Genomic DNA, 15946 nt, shown 5'->3' on the forward strand with positions numbered 1-15946 from the left:
CTTCTGATCATTGATTAGAATGCTTCAGAGACACTCATATATATATATATATATATATATATATATATATATATATATATATATATATATATAAAAAATATATATATATATATATATATATATATATATAAAATGTCTCGTGTACAGCATGGGAAAGTGACACTGGTAAAAAAAAGAAAAAAATTACTTTGTTGCGTTTAACCTCTCTTGAGCAAAAGTGGCTGTCAGTTCAATGTTAAAGGCTATGAAACACGGTGTTTCTCAACAGCAGGTAATTCTGAACCTCCTGAAGAAACGTGACGCTTAATGAAAGATAATGATGAGACAGTGAAGCGGAAAACAGCAGAAAACAGCAGAAAAAGAAAGAAACAATAAAAATAAGAGTGTAGCATTGGATATGAATGGTGAGAGACATTTGAAAAGGGCGTTATCTTTTGTGTTGGCACACACAAAGGCTTGTTACAAAGACTCCATTGAACTAATTTACTTTTAGGGCATTTCGTCTTCCTTTTGATTTCAGTGGTCTAAAAGTGGGAACAAACAATGGGAACTGCTTTATGGGGCTGTCACAGTCCAGTCGACCTCAAGAACAGGCAAAATATTCAGAACTACACTGTCAAGCTGTCGTTTTGATAGAAAAATAACAGTGCATACTCTCGATGTGTATCACATACATTTATACTCCTTATCTACTCGATATTAATACTGCTAAGGACATTTAACCCCACAACCTAACTATGTCAAACACTGGTGACAGAAGATGTCCGTTGTCACTCGCTCTCCTTCTAAATCCAAAATATCAATCACAATGCCTCTTATATACTCGTGTTAATAGAGTTGCTTCATCTGGTTGTTAGGCCTATGTTAGTCCAACTAAAGAGATAACGTTATGCAGGGCGACACACTATTTCCTGTTTTACCTTCTTTCTTTTTTCTCTTTTTTTTTTTTTTAAACTGAAGACAACCGTTCCCAAATTTCTCTGCCATTTCCATCTTTCTTCTCAATTTGTTTATTTATTTTTTTTGTTTGGTTTTTTTTGGTCTTTTTGTTTTATTGTATCAGTACGCAGTTTCCTCACACTCCATCTGCTCTCACGGGGCTGGCAGTGCACACAATGCCCTCAGCCTTTGGCTCTCGCTTGTCTCTCCCCTAGCGAAGTTCTTTGGTTTTTGATCCCGGTGCTGCTGGTCGGCCCTGCATGTCCCCCCGTGGCCGTGGCCTTAGTCTGGATAGGTCTCTGTCCATTTGGGAGGGCTACATTCATTGGCTGGTGCCCGATGGAGCCACCTCGCTAGGTCACTTGGAGTGGTGCGGTGACACGGAGGTGCTCTGCTGGTGCTTCTGTTCCTGCTGTTTGACCTGCTGAATGATCTCCCGGATCTTCCGCTGCGCAGTCTGCGGACGATAGCAGGCGTTCAATGAGACACACATCACATCACGGGGTCTTTAAAAGAGTCAAATCAAGACGGTAGATTGAGGAGCAAATGCAGGGCACTTGCCCATTATAGGACCATATTTGTTAAGTTTTGCATGTTTCCATGTTTTCTTCAAAACTAACAATGGTAAATTAAAGGTAACAACACAGTATAATAGAAAATAGTTGTACTAAATATTGGGATAGGTTGTATTTTTGAAGGATTTAATATAATCGTATACATCCTTTGCTTTAACAAAACATCTCCTGATCCCAGTTAGTGCAATCGACTGATGCAATAAAATGGTTGGAAAAATACAAGCTTGGACAAAAGACTGGACACTAAAAACATTTACCATGTCAGAATCTGATAGTTATACTAATGCAAAAGCCATGACATTTACAGTGACAGTTTGTAAAATCAGTGAAATCATAAGGCTCAGTTGTCTGCCAGACATTAAACTTGTCTGTGTTTTGTTTGCTCTGCTGTTCAAGGCTGACTTTAACCCGTGAGAGCCTAATAGATTTGATCCACCCCACCGATGATCTCGCGAGGGTCATTGGGATCTCTTGCAAATCGTCTGTTTCTCTGCGGTGCTAAACTCAATGACTGGGTGTCTTTTAGTGTAAGAATCGTGCGCTGAGCTGATGTTGATCTGTGATGATTGGATGTTTGACAGAGAGGAAAACATTCCTCGGTGCTCCCCAGGCTGCTCATGGTGAAGGTCATCCTGTTGTGCAGTGCTGCAAAGAGCAACGTCTTCTGTAGGATGTCATCATCGGTGCAGCGACACGCTTCGCGAAGAATTTAAAGTGAGACGATGCGGACGAGTCAGAGCGCCTCAGCAGATACTTGTTTGAACTATCTTCCTGTGATGATCAGATTTTCTTTTTTTAACAACTATCTGACAAGCGGGGTAAATAAACTGATTGCTGCTTCAAATAAAGGTCAGTATCACTCACATTTCACTGCAAAACAAGAAGCTTGTGTTTGCATGATAAAAACAGCAGGGTTGTGATATCAACCAACAATAATACACATCTATCCACAACCGATCATAGTTGACTATCTGTCATGGTCTGTTTATTAGGCTGCTTCCATTTACAGGGTTCACCACAGGTGTCCAAAGCTGTGGCATTAGCTACCATCAGGTCAACTTCCTTTCATCAAGCTAAAAAGCTTGCTCTATATTTGTACATATTTCATGTGCTTTATTACCCTCTTACTGGGTTTCATAGAGCGCAACGTCTCAAGTAAACCAGATTAATTACAAATACATAAACACACAGTGTGGCACGAACGTTTTCATTGAACTCAAGTCTCCCAAACTGTAAACGTGCCATAAGGTTCAAGATATTTACAAAAATATTAAATGTCACAAATAGACAAGCTCAGGCCCCTGTTTGCTGAATAAAGAAGCGTGTGTGAGATGAGAAACTGCAAAAAGAAAGCGGGAGATGACAATCTGTGCAGTTTCAACTTCCAAGATTCAGATTCAACCAAAAATAGCAATAGCAAACAGCAGTATCCACTTCAGAGGACAAACGAACCCACATGGAGCCTCTGAAGGAGAAGATTCAGGCAGAAAATAAGTTCTAGATAAAACCATGCGCTTCAAGAAATGACAACTTCCTGAAACAGCAGAAAAGAATCGTTGCTGCTGAACCGGACCCAGTTGAGGCATAAACTAGGAAAATTAAAACTCAAACAGCTGCTGCTGGAGTTCTAAAGTACAAAGTTCAGGAACTTCAGCAGCTTTATAATCAAGGCGAACTGATAACAAAACCACATATCTGAATCAGTCAATCAGTGAATTCGCGGCCTTACAAAGTACAGAGTGCAAAGATTTGCGTACCTGGCTGGCGAAGAAATGTCCACTGATTTTCACAAAGACCTCGTCGTTCTCATCTGGAGTTTGGTCCCGCGGTACGATGACCTCTGCGCTGGTTAAGTTCTGCAGCTCATTTACCTGAAACAAATGCCACATGTCCCAAGTTGACTTTGAGTTTCAAGCATCGGTTAGAAAACTTCGGTTAGCTACTTGTTGACTTTATGTCAAATGAAATTTAAAACATTTTAGACTGTAGGGGAAAACTACTGTATAAATAATTATAAATCAGTCATTCTTTTTAGGAAATATTTGATCAAAGAAATTTCAGACTATAAAAGACCAAAAAAACAAGAACAGCAGAAGGGAAGATCTGGGATCAAAGGGACGCCTTTGCTCACGATGATCCCTGATTTTTTTTCAGCTTGGCTGAACAGGTGAGATGCAGAACTGTAAGATGGATAATGTGATATTTCAACAATTCAACAATTCCGTCATTTCAACACAACTGACTCACCGTCTTGCCACCTTTACCAATGACCCTGCCAGCTGCAGTTGAGGGAACCTTGATGTGTGTCTCCAGTTTGACCTCCTCCTTTCCTAAGAAGAAGTTCTCCTCTTTCAACTTCCCAAATATCCGGCCCTGGGCCTGCAATACGGAGAGGAATGTGTGAGGCAAGCAGAGACCGTGGAAATACTCCTCATACGTTCACACAGACCAGTGTCTTTACCTTAAACTGAGCCTCCGGGGTTCCAGTAATGATAACCATCCTCTCGGTAACATCTGGGCTGTCAGCTGGGGCGATCTGAGAAGCACAGACAGATGGATTAAAGCAACAAATAAGATTACCAGCCTTCCACCAAATTCATATAAAGCACTTAACTACTGCATTTTCAGGGTCGCCTATAAATTCAATAGCTTATCAAATCAAATTGTATTTAATCCAATTCAAAATTAAAATAAATCAATTGCCTCTAACTAAATGAAATGCTCATTTTACTCGTCATCCCAACTCTCCCTTTGATTATTAGTCTTCCTCAGCCGTGGTCCATGAAGCGCTGCTGATTCAGCCGTCACACACTTCCAACTCAATTATTTGTCCGGAATGATTGGCAAGAGGCTTTGGAAAAAAAAATGCAACACACGCTCGACTCTCGTCTGTGGACTGAGCCCCACAAGTTGATTAGAGACCGCGGCTCCCGTCACTCACAGGTGAAGTCCGCACGCCGTGGACGTGGACAAACTCACCTTGATGGAAGCGCCGGCAAAATGGGCGAGTTGTTTGATGTGCTGTCCCTTCTTGCCGATCAGGCATCCGACTGCCTGAGTTGGAATAAAGAGGTAGACGACCTCCTGTTCAGGAGCCTGTTGCTGGAATGAGACAAGAACAAACAGAAGAAGGTGACTTACTTCAAATTGTTGTCGAAATCTTGATCTAACGCGCCGCATACTTAAAGGGTAGTGGAAAACGTCAAACCCACATGCAAGCAAAGCTAAATGAGACTCTCTCCAAGAGGGTTCTCTTTGGGTAAACGTCGCTCTCTGGCCAGGATTGAATGGAATATTTCGTATAAGAGGTAACGGCAGCCCGGTGTTTTTGGTTTTCTTAGCATGGTAACACTCATGTAGTTGAGGTTTATAAAGTGAATTTTTATGAGCCACAGGATAACTCTGAAACGCTGAAAAGTACCCTTCCAGGAATATTTGTGGTGTTCTCATGACTGGATGATGGTAAACAGGACTACCGGACTCACTGTGCTGCGCAGACACTGGCTGAGGAATTGTGTTGTTCTGTGATTTCTATTTTTATTCATTAATTAAATATTCTTTAATTAGCAATTTAAGGAGGGTAGATGTTATCTCACTTTCTGAATGAGACTTGAAGACATCTTGTACTTTAAGTGATGCTTCTTGAACAAAACCAAAAAAAAAAGCAAGTATTTAAACTGCCCCGAAGAATTAACGTAATTATCTAGTAGCACAAAAAAAAAAAAAAAAAATTCAAAACGTGTCTGATCACCAAGGCAACACTGACTGTAGAGCAGATTTGAGGTAACATACTGAGAGCTGGTGGGGGATGGAACTTGCTGGAGAAACCCCGTACAGGCCACTGAGATGTGAAGAGTGACTCTGAAAGTCAAGTGACAAGCAGGCAGATCAGGTGGTGTGCAAACACACACGCGCACGCGCACACGCACACACACACACACACACACACACACACACACACACACACACACACACACACACACACACACACACACAGTCGAAGAACACGCTAAAAGACACATGTGTCTACTCAAGCTCTTATAAAGGGGGATTTCACGGTATCGACTCACAGTGAATCACACACTGACTCTCTGGAGCATGAAGTACGCAAATAACATTCTCACACACTGTCTCACACCACTTTGGCTCGCTCTCATCAGGCCGTGACTGGAGACCTTGTTTTTACAGACAATCTGACTCATCTCTGGTGAAGATGGGGGAATTCTGCTTCTTTCAGATTGTGTACAACATCCTGCAGGAAACCCTGAGTCAACACTGTATTGGTTTTCTTTATAAAAAAAAAAAAGCACTTCAGAGAGCACCTGGTTTTAAAATTAATCTGCAAAAGTTAAAAGCAGAGATCGGGTAGAAAGCGCGCACTCACTAAGAATGGGTTGTATCCCGCTGACGCCACATGGGGGACTGAGCCACGTGGTCCAGCAGCAGGGGGCAGCACAGGCAGCCCGGAGGTGAAGATGCCCAGAGCGTTCAGGTTCAAGCCAGGGATGAGGTTGGCCTGTTGCTGCACGGAGAGGCCAAGCTTTAGTCCCAAGAAAAGTCACATGTGAATACATCAGATTTACAAAATCTTCAAAGGAGCTTCTCTTTTTAGTAAAATGACCTGGATTGGACCTCATTTGGCATATACCAGGTTTACAATAATAATAAATTAATGAAAAAAAAAAAAAAAAACTTCTGTCATTATCGAAATCGAGAAAATTATCTATAGCTGATAAGTGTAATGAAAAAAGGGAGTGTTTCCACAAGAGTTTAGTTTAGGAATAAAAATGTTTCTCTAAATGCAGAGAAAAGTCCCGATACACATTTATTCTACAGTGACAATGAATGCTACGTAAAAATCAGATATATGACAAAGATATTAGAGACGAAACAAGTCAAGAACATTTACAGAAAACAGAAAGGACAATTGGAAATGAACACATCAAAATGAAAGAACAATCGAAGATTTGAAAGGTTATGGCGCAACGGAGGACAAACATGAGGAGGTTCGTTTATAGAGAAGGGGAGGTCTTGCATGTGGATGAAGACTTTTATGGAAAACACTGATGTTCTAGGTATTAGGAAGGCTATTTTTGTTGCTGCTCTATATTTAAGCTAAAATTAGATCAGGTAAATTTATAGGAAATTGTTTTCATTAAAAAAGACAATTTAAAAAAAAAACATTAAAGGCTAGAAAAAGTGTCTAAAAATAATTGTCACGAAGGAAAAATAAGGCTGTTGTTTTGATCAAATCTGGTGTTCTGAAGAGGTGACAAATATTTTCTTTCCTAAAAATCAAGCCAGTTATTCTGGTTTCTTCTGAAACAGGAGTCTCCTCCTTCACCCTAAAATACCAAATGAAAGCCTTTCAATGAAAACAAAAAAAATTAAAAATAAATTGGCACTCTGGCCTGACAAGTAACAGCACTGTGCTTATATCATCTTCACGTTCATCCATCCATCTATATTTACTTCATCGTGTTCAGGATCACTGGAGCTGATCACAGCAAACCATAAGTGAAGGCAGGGTACACTATGGACAGGTTGCCAGAAGACCACGGGGTAAACACACAGCGAGAGAAACAACCATACACACTCACATTCACACGTTTAAAAAAATAAAAAAATAAAAATTATTCACACGAGTATTTTCACCACTAGCGGAAATCTCATGCTTCTATTCCTTCTTCTGTATCAGCCCCTTTATTGACCAGAAATAAACGTGATCAAACTCGGGTGTGAGAGCGCTTCGCGAGAGCTTTGTGTAATATTCCCCGTGTCACACTAGGTGGCCCCAACCAGCCACTGTACCAGATACTCTCCACGCAACAGGTGCCAAGCAGTCGCTGTACTGGAGCACTATTACTGTCCTCCTGCAGCGGCTCGTCATGACTGACGTGTTCACTGTTGATACATTCAGTTCATCATCATTCATCTCTGTACATGTGACGTGCAGTAGGGAGTGAGCGGTGTGCCATATCGTCACTATCTCTCCTCCCTTTCGAGGTTGACCTCCCTGGCTGTAGCGCGAGTGATGTCGTCAGGCCAGTGTGAAAGAGGAGCTGGGTGAGAGAGCAGCCCACAGAGATCAGATGGATGCTGGGAAACGGAGTGACTTGCAGCAGGAACACAGACACACACAGCGGGGGAAGCGTGTGTGTGAGTCAGAGGCAGAGCGAGGCGCAAACACACACTCACATGATCGACACACGGGTGAGCAATTCGGCGATCGTTTACCATTATCCATTTACCAAGCCGGGATTACTAATCCTGGTGGTAACACGTTACTGAATGGGAAGGTGATACAACCCTGCTGTATCTCAAACCTCGTCTCCATTGTTCGCCTGTCCATCTGCGTGAGGCGTCTTACGCTCACAGCTGCACACACACACTTCCATATAGAAACACACACACACAAACAACCAAGAGGCGTAAACGAGGCAACCTTTAAGCTTACGTTTAAAGCAGCAATGTCATTCTCGTGGGCTTCCCTCAGTTTCTTCATGATTTCCAGCACGGCCTTAAACATTTCCTCTAAACCTCCAAAGATTGTGATGATCCTCTCAAGGTTGTACAAGGTTAAGTCACTTAACCTGCAAGAAATTACACACACAAAATTAATATTGCACACGCATACGTGACTATTAAGATAAAAAAAAAAAAAAAACTCATATTCTGCTCACATATTGTCTCAGATTGCAGATCAGTTATGCAAGGATTCATAAGAGATTAAATTAAAAAAAAAAAAAAAAAAAAAGTGGGACAGCAGAGAGGGACAGATTTGGATCCTGACTTCTTTTGTACAGATGAAACTCCTCAAAATGTGATTAATACAGTTCCTATAATGTACTGGAAAAACATTTTTCACATCTATACATGAAATGAAATGTAATTTAAGACTGAATGACACAAATTCAATTTACTTAAACATGCAGATGTGTCGTAAAAACCATAACACAATGAAAAAGGACATTTCTTTCTATTACACATAAACTAAAATATTTCAAGCAATTTCTAGATATATTTTCAAATCATTTTAGCTTGTAAGTCAAGACAACAAAAAATGCAACATTTAAAAATAGTTCAATACATCACCAGACCAGTCATATTTATTATAAACAAAATTGAATAAATTAAATAATAAAAAAAAAAGATTTTTTTTTTTTTTTACTGTCAATAAACTATACGTACATATAATCTCTTCACTGGGTTTTAACAACGATAACTTTGAGATTTGCAACTCTGGTTAGTGTTCAGGCTCCTGTTAATTGTTTGCATCATATCCTAGATATACTGACAAGTTCTCCGTGTAAATATGACCTAGTGTTGGAGTGAAAGCTATTTACATGTTCTACCTCGTCTTAGTTCTTTTATCCCAAGATAACTCTGGCCTCTACACTCGCTGTGTAAACTAACATTTATAGGTAAAAATTATACAGGGAGCGTGTCAACATCAGGACATGATAACCAGAGACAACGCTAATACGTTTAAGGAGCTCTTGTGTGTCTGGATCTGAAAGTTCAGTGAAGTTCGGAAACTTTCATATTCACTTCATTCTTGAATCAAATGACACGGACTTTTCTTATCCTGACCTAAAAAGTCCTGGAAACTTAACTTCCTGAGACCTGAATACTGAAACCTAAAGAACAAGGTGAGCCAGTGAGGAGAACCACTGAGAAAACGCTGCTCTGAACCACATGTATCCAAGAAGTAATTCCTCTTTGAGCCATTTCTCCTCGAGGTGACACAAAAGCCGGAACAACCACATTTCTGATGTTGAGCACAGAGGACTCCCTAAAAAAGAGCTTTACAGAAATATCCACTCCGTTTGCATTTCTTAGAAAGACTCCCATCACCTCTCGGTCTCGTTCTCAAGGCTCATTACGTCCCGGAAGCTCGAGGAGACAGGGCAATTCATTAGCCCTAAATGAACGAGGGTTGGTGAGCACAGTCCGTTAAATGGGGTGTAATCACCACCTCTGTAATATCATGTTCTGGGGAGAAGGAGCCGTAATCAACTCTTCACATTTGCTCTCTAACAACTCAGTTAAGTGAAACCACACGCTGAGAAGGTAATGACAACGCAGGGAGGAAGGTGTGGCGGTGAAGAGCAGAAATTACTCTCTGATATTAGTTAATTTGTTTAAGTAGGACTCATCAAAATGTTTGTGTCTTTGAAATGATTCTGCCTTTAACTTCTTTTGTTCCACAGTCACACAAAAAGCCTGTAAAGTCCCTCCTGAGTCAAGTCACTGTGACTTCAGGATGCCATTGGCCTGTTCAATAATATAATAATAATTTTTTTTTTTTTTTTTTTAAACAAGGTGCAATGGCACGACAGACTTACGAGGAGATCATTATCTTGGTCCCTGTCTCCTCTTCGATCTTCTTCAGGTTGCGGCCCTCTTTACCAATCAGGCGACCCACCAGGCTGTTGTGGGCGAGGATTTTGAGCGGGATGTCCTCCGTCCTGAACAACACACCGAAAAGCACCGATAAGCACAAATGATTAGAGGACAAGTTCGGCTGAGTGTCACTGATATGATGTGAGGAATGTTACAGCATGACGGGGATGAGCGGTGAGTGTGCACAGCTGGGAGTGCTACTGTAAGCATGTGATATTAACCCCTTACAGGGCACTCGCTAAGTATGTGTCGTTTAACTCTAAAGTGTTGCTGAAGGATAGTTCAACACCGCAAGACTCTTTAACTAGACCTATTGGCTGTATATGTAAGAATATATCACGACGAGATATTTTGCTTTATGTTATTATATACAATTCGAATTTTCTTTACTGTGGTAATTCTTTAAATTTACCATTATTTGTTAGTTTAGAAAAGCAATTTAGCTTTTTCAGATTTGCTTCCAAACATCACTTATCCTCCACTTCGTCTCCATCTTATACTGATGCAATCTCAAGAATCCTAAATACAAATTACGGTAGAATTGTTTTAGCTCTCTTGTCTCACAGCCAATACCGGGCGTTTCTGTGTGGAGTTTGCATGTTAACATTGTGTCAGCGTGGCTCTCCAGTTTTCTTCAAGAGTGCAAAAACATGAATGTGAGGCTATATGGTGACCCGATCAGCTCCAGTGTTTTGGTTTTACAAAATGCATATTGGCATATATTATAGATTATATAATCACAAAGTATTTTGAGTGCCTGCTGGAAAAGAAAAAAAGAAAAAGAAATAGAACCAAAATATTGATGCATTTAAAACAAAGAAATGTGTCCCTGAGTCATACGCCGCATCCAATTTTGGTAGAAGCCAAAACACAAATTCTTTATATTAGCAGTTGTTTGTTGAATTTAACAATAGTCTACAGAATAACACTGTGTGAGCTGTGTGAAATGTAAAGTGAGTAAGTACAAAATACAATGATTTTCCCTTTATTTACACAAAACTGTTTTTGGAGTGCTGATGGGTGGAAAAATAAGAAAAAGACGCTTGCATCATTTTGACATTTGCTTGTTGAAGAAGAGGCAAGATTACCCATTAATCATAACTATGTTAAGACATATGGCACTTTGGCTGTAGACAATGAATGAATGACAGGTCAATATTCGACATAGGTAAATGAATGATTGCACTGTGCTTCTGTAATTGTTTTAAAACTAAAATGTGTAGTTACCATGTGGAGACGGTAATAGGTTTTTGAAACAGGAGGGGTGTAATTGATGTATAATCTATATTTCTGCTTTGGACAATTGCAGGGTGTGATTGTGTATTGAAGTGGTGAGATGCAGTGGAAGGTGGCCAGACGCTGGAGGCTTCTTTCGGGCTGGAGGCATAGATTCAGTGCTGCAGTGTCAACTGAGGGCTACATATGTGGAGATGAAAGAAATGTACACCTGATGTCCAAGTCCAGGGATTTGGCCGTCACTGAGCGTATAATTTAGTCAAATATTTTTGGGTGTTACCATGGCATTTTGCCAGGATAATAACTCGGGTGCAGAGAAGTGATTTGAAACTAATCAGAACTAACCAACTTTCTCTGAATATGGTAAATATTAATTTATAATAGTCACTTAGCTTGAAAGGAAAAGAAGGACAGAAAAAAATAGCTAGATTGAATAGAAAAAAAACCCGACTGATGCTGTCTAAATAAAATAAAAAATAAAAAGTAAAGTGCAATCTAAAGGAGTCATAATGCTATGAGATGTCAAGTTGTCACTTTGAGTGGATTGTCATTGTAGCAACATAGAAAGAAAGCCAGTCAGACGCAATTATCATGCTGTTCATGCTTTTTCAACCCGCTGGTTTCTATTATAACCACACTTATATGATGAAACTGGACCATGTCACACTGGCCCTACACTGCCTTCCTTGTTGGACCAAAACATATGCAAGATGTATCATTTCCCTATGAAGCCACCAGACCTCTCAGGTGGTCTGGGACAGGTCTACTGTGTCAGAATCGAACAAAGTGAAGCAGTATTTCATTGAAATACTCCTCACATGTGAGGTCTGCTCAAACTGTCAGCTTATTTAAATCAGGGCTGGAAACGTCATCGTCAATTGCAGCATTCTAATGACTTTAATACATTTTAATTTTATGTATAGCATATGTAGCATCATTAAACATGACTGTTTATTTGTTTTTTTTTAGTTTGATTGACATATACACAAGAAATTTGCTGCATTGAACGGAGCTGCGGTAAATAGCCTTAGGCAGCAAAAGTTGAACAGGTTAAAGAATATTCAGATGAACTGGTCACCCTCTGCATTTTTTATCTTCAAACATATTCAATCTAAAAATCAAGTATCAAAAATGTACACATTTTTCCCAAAACTTTTGTGTAAGAAGCTCAAATCAAACCAAGCAGAAGCTCCAACAAGGTTGAAAAAAAAAAAAGTGCAGTGTCTGGTTAAAGGTGTCAAGCCCAATTAGAGACGCTGGCCTGGTTTCTTAAAAGCTAAGCTGCGGTCACGTGTGAGCCTACGTGCATGTGTCGTATGCACTGTGTTCACTGTGACAAGCGAGAGAATGCACAGTGAGATTAAAAGGTGTGCAGGCAGGTTAAAGGATGAGATTATACTGTGGCTCTGCAGCCATTGCCGTTAATCCCCCAGCGATACGGTATATGTGCGCCACATCAGTGTTTTCTGGGTGTTTATGTTTATACACTGGAGTGCAGACTCACGCGTTGGTCTCATTGGCCTCCTTGTGCATGATGTCCATGATCATGCGGCAGGCGGAAGAGCAGCCCTCTGGTGTTGAGTGGATGGTGATCGGTTTTTCTGCTGCGCCTGCATTTTCCTTCCGATGGATATCCACCCTGAGACACACGGAGGTTTCAGTGGGTGAATTCAAGACGGAGATTGCTACAGCGCATCCTTACAAGGAAAGCAAACGATCACGTAGACAAGAAAATCCCACATGCTTTAAATATAAGCCGCCTCGAAACCAGAAAAGATAACTGTATTGTGATGAGATGACAACATCTTGAAAACCAGCCATGAAGCGAGTCATATCTTACTTCGACTGTGTTTGTTTGGTGACATTCTTGATGGTGAGGCCTTCCTTGCCGATGATGGCCCCCACAAACTGAGTAGGCACGAGCATGCGTAGGGGGAAGTCGTGTTGCCTGGGGTGAGGGGAGCCGAAGCCCCCTGACGGCCTGGGCAGAGAGGCACCCTGGTCCCGGGAAGACCGACCCCCGCGTCGCGTTCGAGGAGCCTGGACGGGCGGAGCAGCATCCATGTCCATCATATAAGACACCGTGAGGCTGTAGTCGCCGAACTGATGTCCTGTCAACTTCTCAATGGCTCTGAGTGGTGAAAGAGAGGAAGGAGCAGGGGGGAGAGAAAAGAGATCCAGAAATAGAATAGAGTATATAAAACAGTACTGTACTTTTGACTAGTTACTTAGTAAAAAAAACAAAAACTCTTTAAATTAACTTCATAATCTTTTAAGCACTTGTTACACATTAAGACTTTCCCTGACGTTTGAGCAATTAGTTAGTACTGGTGATATTCATCCAATAAGTTTTCACATCATAAATGTCACCACATATTAATAACAAACATCGGAATAAGAATAGTCAGATCCAATGCAACTATTAACACCTTTCACACAATGGGCCATGTGGTGCTAAAAATTGACATTTGCAAAGCTGAATTCAGGCGAATTTGATGTGGTGTTCTCCTTCTGGGCCCCAGAATCAAACTGTTCTCCTTGTAGATTGTGTTTTGTGAAAGGCTGTGGACTGTCTGACCTGCGATATTCCAAAACATTAAAGTGAGGTTTACATGATCTGTTCCCGAACCACAGGTTGACTGTATTTACATGAAAATTAAATAGAAAGACTCAGGTTCAAACTCAATATTTCCATATATTGGTTTTGAAACTGACCATTCCACATACAATGAAAAGAGTCCATTTTATAATAAGCTAGTTCGCAGCTTGGTGATTGTGAAATTTCGGGAAACTCCCCACTGTTTGCTAATCAGCATCAATATGATTAGAAATATCGAGAGTAAGATTAGAACTTCTCAAGGAAGATGTTAAGATTTCAGACACACATAAAAATCGTCTTGTACATTGATCCATTGGGAACAGATCACGTAAATCAGCTTGCGTTGCTTCTCGACTATGCAGAAGTTTTCAGTCTCACTCCTGCGTCGCTGTTATTGTCTGTGCTGCTTACACTTTGGCTTCCTCCTTGGTTGCGTAGGTAACATTCACCACTGCTGTTTCAGTGTCAGTGTTCACTGCAAAAGGAGACAGAGAGAAAAAAGAAAAGCGTGAGACACAAGCATAAAAAAAAAACAATTAAAAAAAAAGGTTAAGTCACATTCACACCTGCACACAGCAGGTGAGTCGGACGTGTGTCCAGGTTCCCGTCGTGACCCGGAGAGCCAATTGTCTGTGTGAATCCATTACAGCCATCACCACACTGGCTTCCCTCCAAACCACGCTGCTTCCTTGACGAACGGGAGCAGCTTAACACAATGGCCTCTCTGCCACTTTCACAATAACGGGTTTACGTCTGACACAGCAGCCTAAACAAAGTGAGTAATCTCCGATAGAGCGTGACACCGCGCAGAACGAGGCAACGCCGCAGATAAAATTGTGGTTCCGTATTGATATCAGGTGATCATCTTGTCCAGTGCTACAATAATGATGGCTTTATCTTTCATTTGGCCTCATTTATACGTTACATGTCATGTAACTGAAAAAGAATCTGGGACAGGAGTTGTAATGAAAACAACACCTTACATAAAGAGAAACTGCCTCAGTCGCGCTAAAGTATTGTCACAAATCTCTGTCTTTCTCAACAGTGGTGGAAAAAAATGGTAAATGTCAAAACAAGCTATTTCTAAAAGGTTGAGAGGACACAGGCCAAAACTCGGAGAAAACATTTTCTGCCAATACCGAAACTATCTTAATGAACACACAAATAAACACCTTTGCAACAATTAGGAAGTAAACCACAGCTATAATTGCCAGTATGAGTGAGTTAGGAGAAACCAGATACTTCTGCCAGGATCACATTAATGGAAAAGGGACCTTTCTTGGCTGTGACTCAAAAACAGAATCAGTGGGAATAATGAAGAAGAAAATTCCACACTCGCTCGATGCTTCACAGACAGTAGGTGTGGAAGAGTTAAATTCAGGGAGAGACCCCAGCTGGCAAAGAGAGGGATGAGTAGGCAGGGCCTGGCTCGGTGCCCGAGAGCGGCGCTCGCAGCCGCTCCGTCACGCTCTGCCCCGCCCTGCCCGGAGCCTGCCGCCAGCCGCCTTCACCATGCCACACAGGAGCATGGGACTTCTCCAAAACCTCACCCTTGTAAGCAGAGTATAGGCACACAGGCAGAGAAAAGCTAGTTTGGACAACCGGCAGGACTCTGGACAGAGACTGTTACTGAAATGGGACATACGTATGTGGTGGCTCTGTTAATCATTGATTCTAACTCTTGATATTTAAAGGACCCGGCTGAGGAATACAGAAAGAAGAGTATAAGGAGATACAGCACTGTTGATTGGTACAGCATGAAGAAGACCGCTGTACCACGACGGCATCTTGAAACCCCGAGTGGAGAAACTCTGCTGCCGGGTTTCTATTTTACCACTTGTCATGACAACAGTGAGTGGTTGTTGATTCTGGCTGTTTTGACACATGAAGCAAGACACGATGATTGTGTGTCAAGTTATGTGTATTTTTTTTTTCCCCCTTCTCACTGTTTAGTGGAGCCAAAGTTTGTAGGGATAGTTCTAGTGCTTGCTATTCTGACACACACACACGCACGCACGCACGCACGCACGCACGCACGCACGCGCACACACACACACACACACACACACACACACACACACACACACACACACACACACACACACACACACACACACACACACACACACACACACACACACACCATCAAATGGTGCTAAAGCTTCACCACAGGCGCCTACAACATCCTCCT

The 15946-nt window shown here is 41.3% G+C and overlaps 1 protein-coding gene across 7 annotated transcripts in view; it reads right to left on the reverse strand.

The window, feature by feature from the left end:
* Positions 1-246: 246 nt before the first annotated feature.
* igf2bp2a (insulin-like growth factor 2 mRNA binding protein 2a) overlaps positions 247-15946 on the reverse strand; it is a gene marked incomplete at its 5' end in the record, with an annotated part of 43990 nt that continues 28290 nt past the window's right edge. For 2 of the 7 annotated variants that reach the window (XM_080498464.1, XM_080498463.1), the window contains 12 exons: positions 247-1396; positions 3272-3385; positions 3762-3893; positions 3976-4050; positions 4494-4613; positions 5307-5375; positions 5899-6036; positions 7972-8107; positions 9863-9985; positions 12661-12795; positions 12997-13287; positions 14167-14230. In XM_080498464.1, coding sequence (XP_080354590.1) covers positions 1298-1396; positions 3272-3385; positions 3762-3893; positions 3976-4050; positions 4494-4613; positions 5307-5375; positions 5899-6036; positions 7972-8107; positions 9863-9985; positions 12661-12795; positions 12997-13287; positions 14167-14230 — 1496 coding nt within the window. In that variant the 3' untranslated portion in view covers positions 247-1297. Of the gene's footprint in view, positions 1397-3271; positions 3386-3761; positions 3894-3975; positions 4051-4493; positions 4617-5306; positions 5400-5898; positions 6037-7971; positions 8108-9862; positions 9986-12660; positions 12796-12996; positions 13288-14166; positions 14231-15946 lie in introns of all 7 variants that reach the window. The other 5 variants (XM_080498462.1, XM_080498467.1, XM_080498466.1 and 2 more) reach the window with 4 other exon arrangements.

This window comes from Blennius ocellaris, assembly GCF_963422515.1.
Source record: "Blennius ocellaris genome assembly, chromosome: 6".
Classification (NCBI taxonomy): domain Eukaryota; kingdom Metazoa; phylum Chordata; class Actinopteri; order Blenniiformes; family Blenniidae; genus Blennius; species Blennius ocellaris.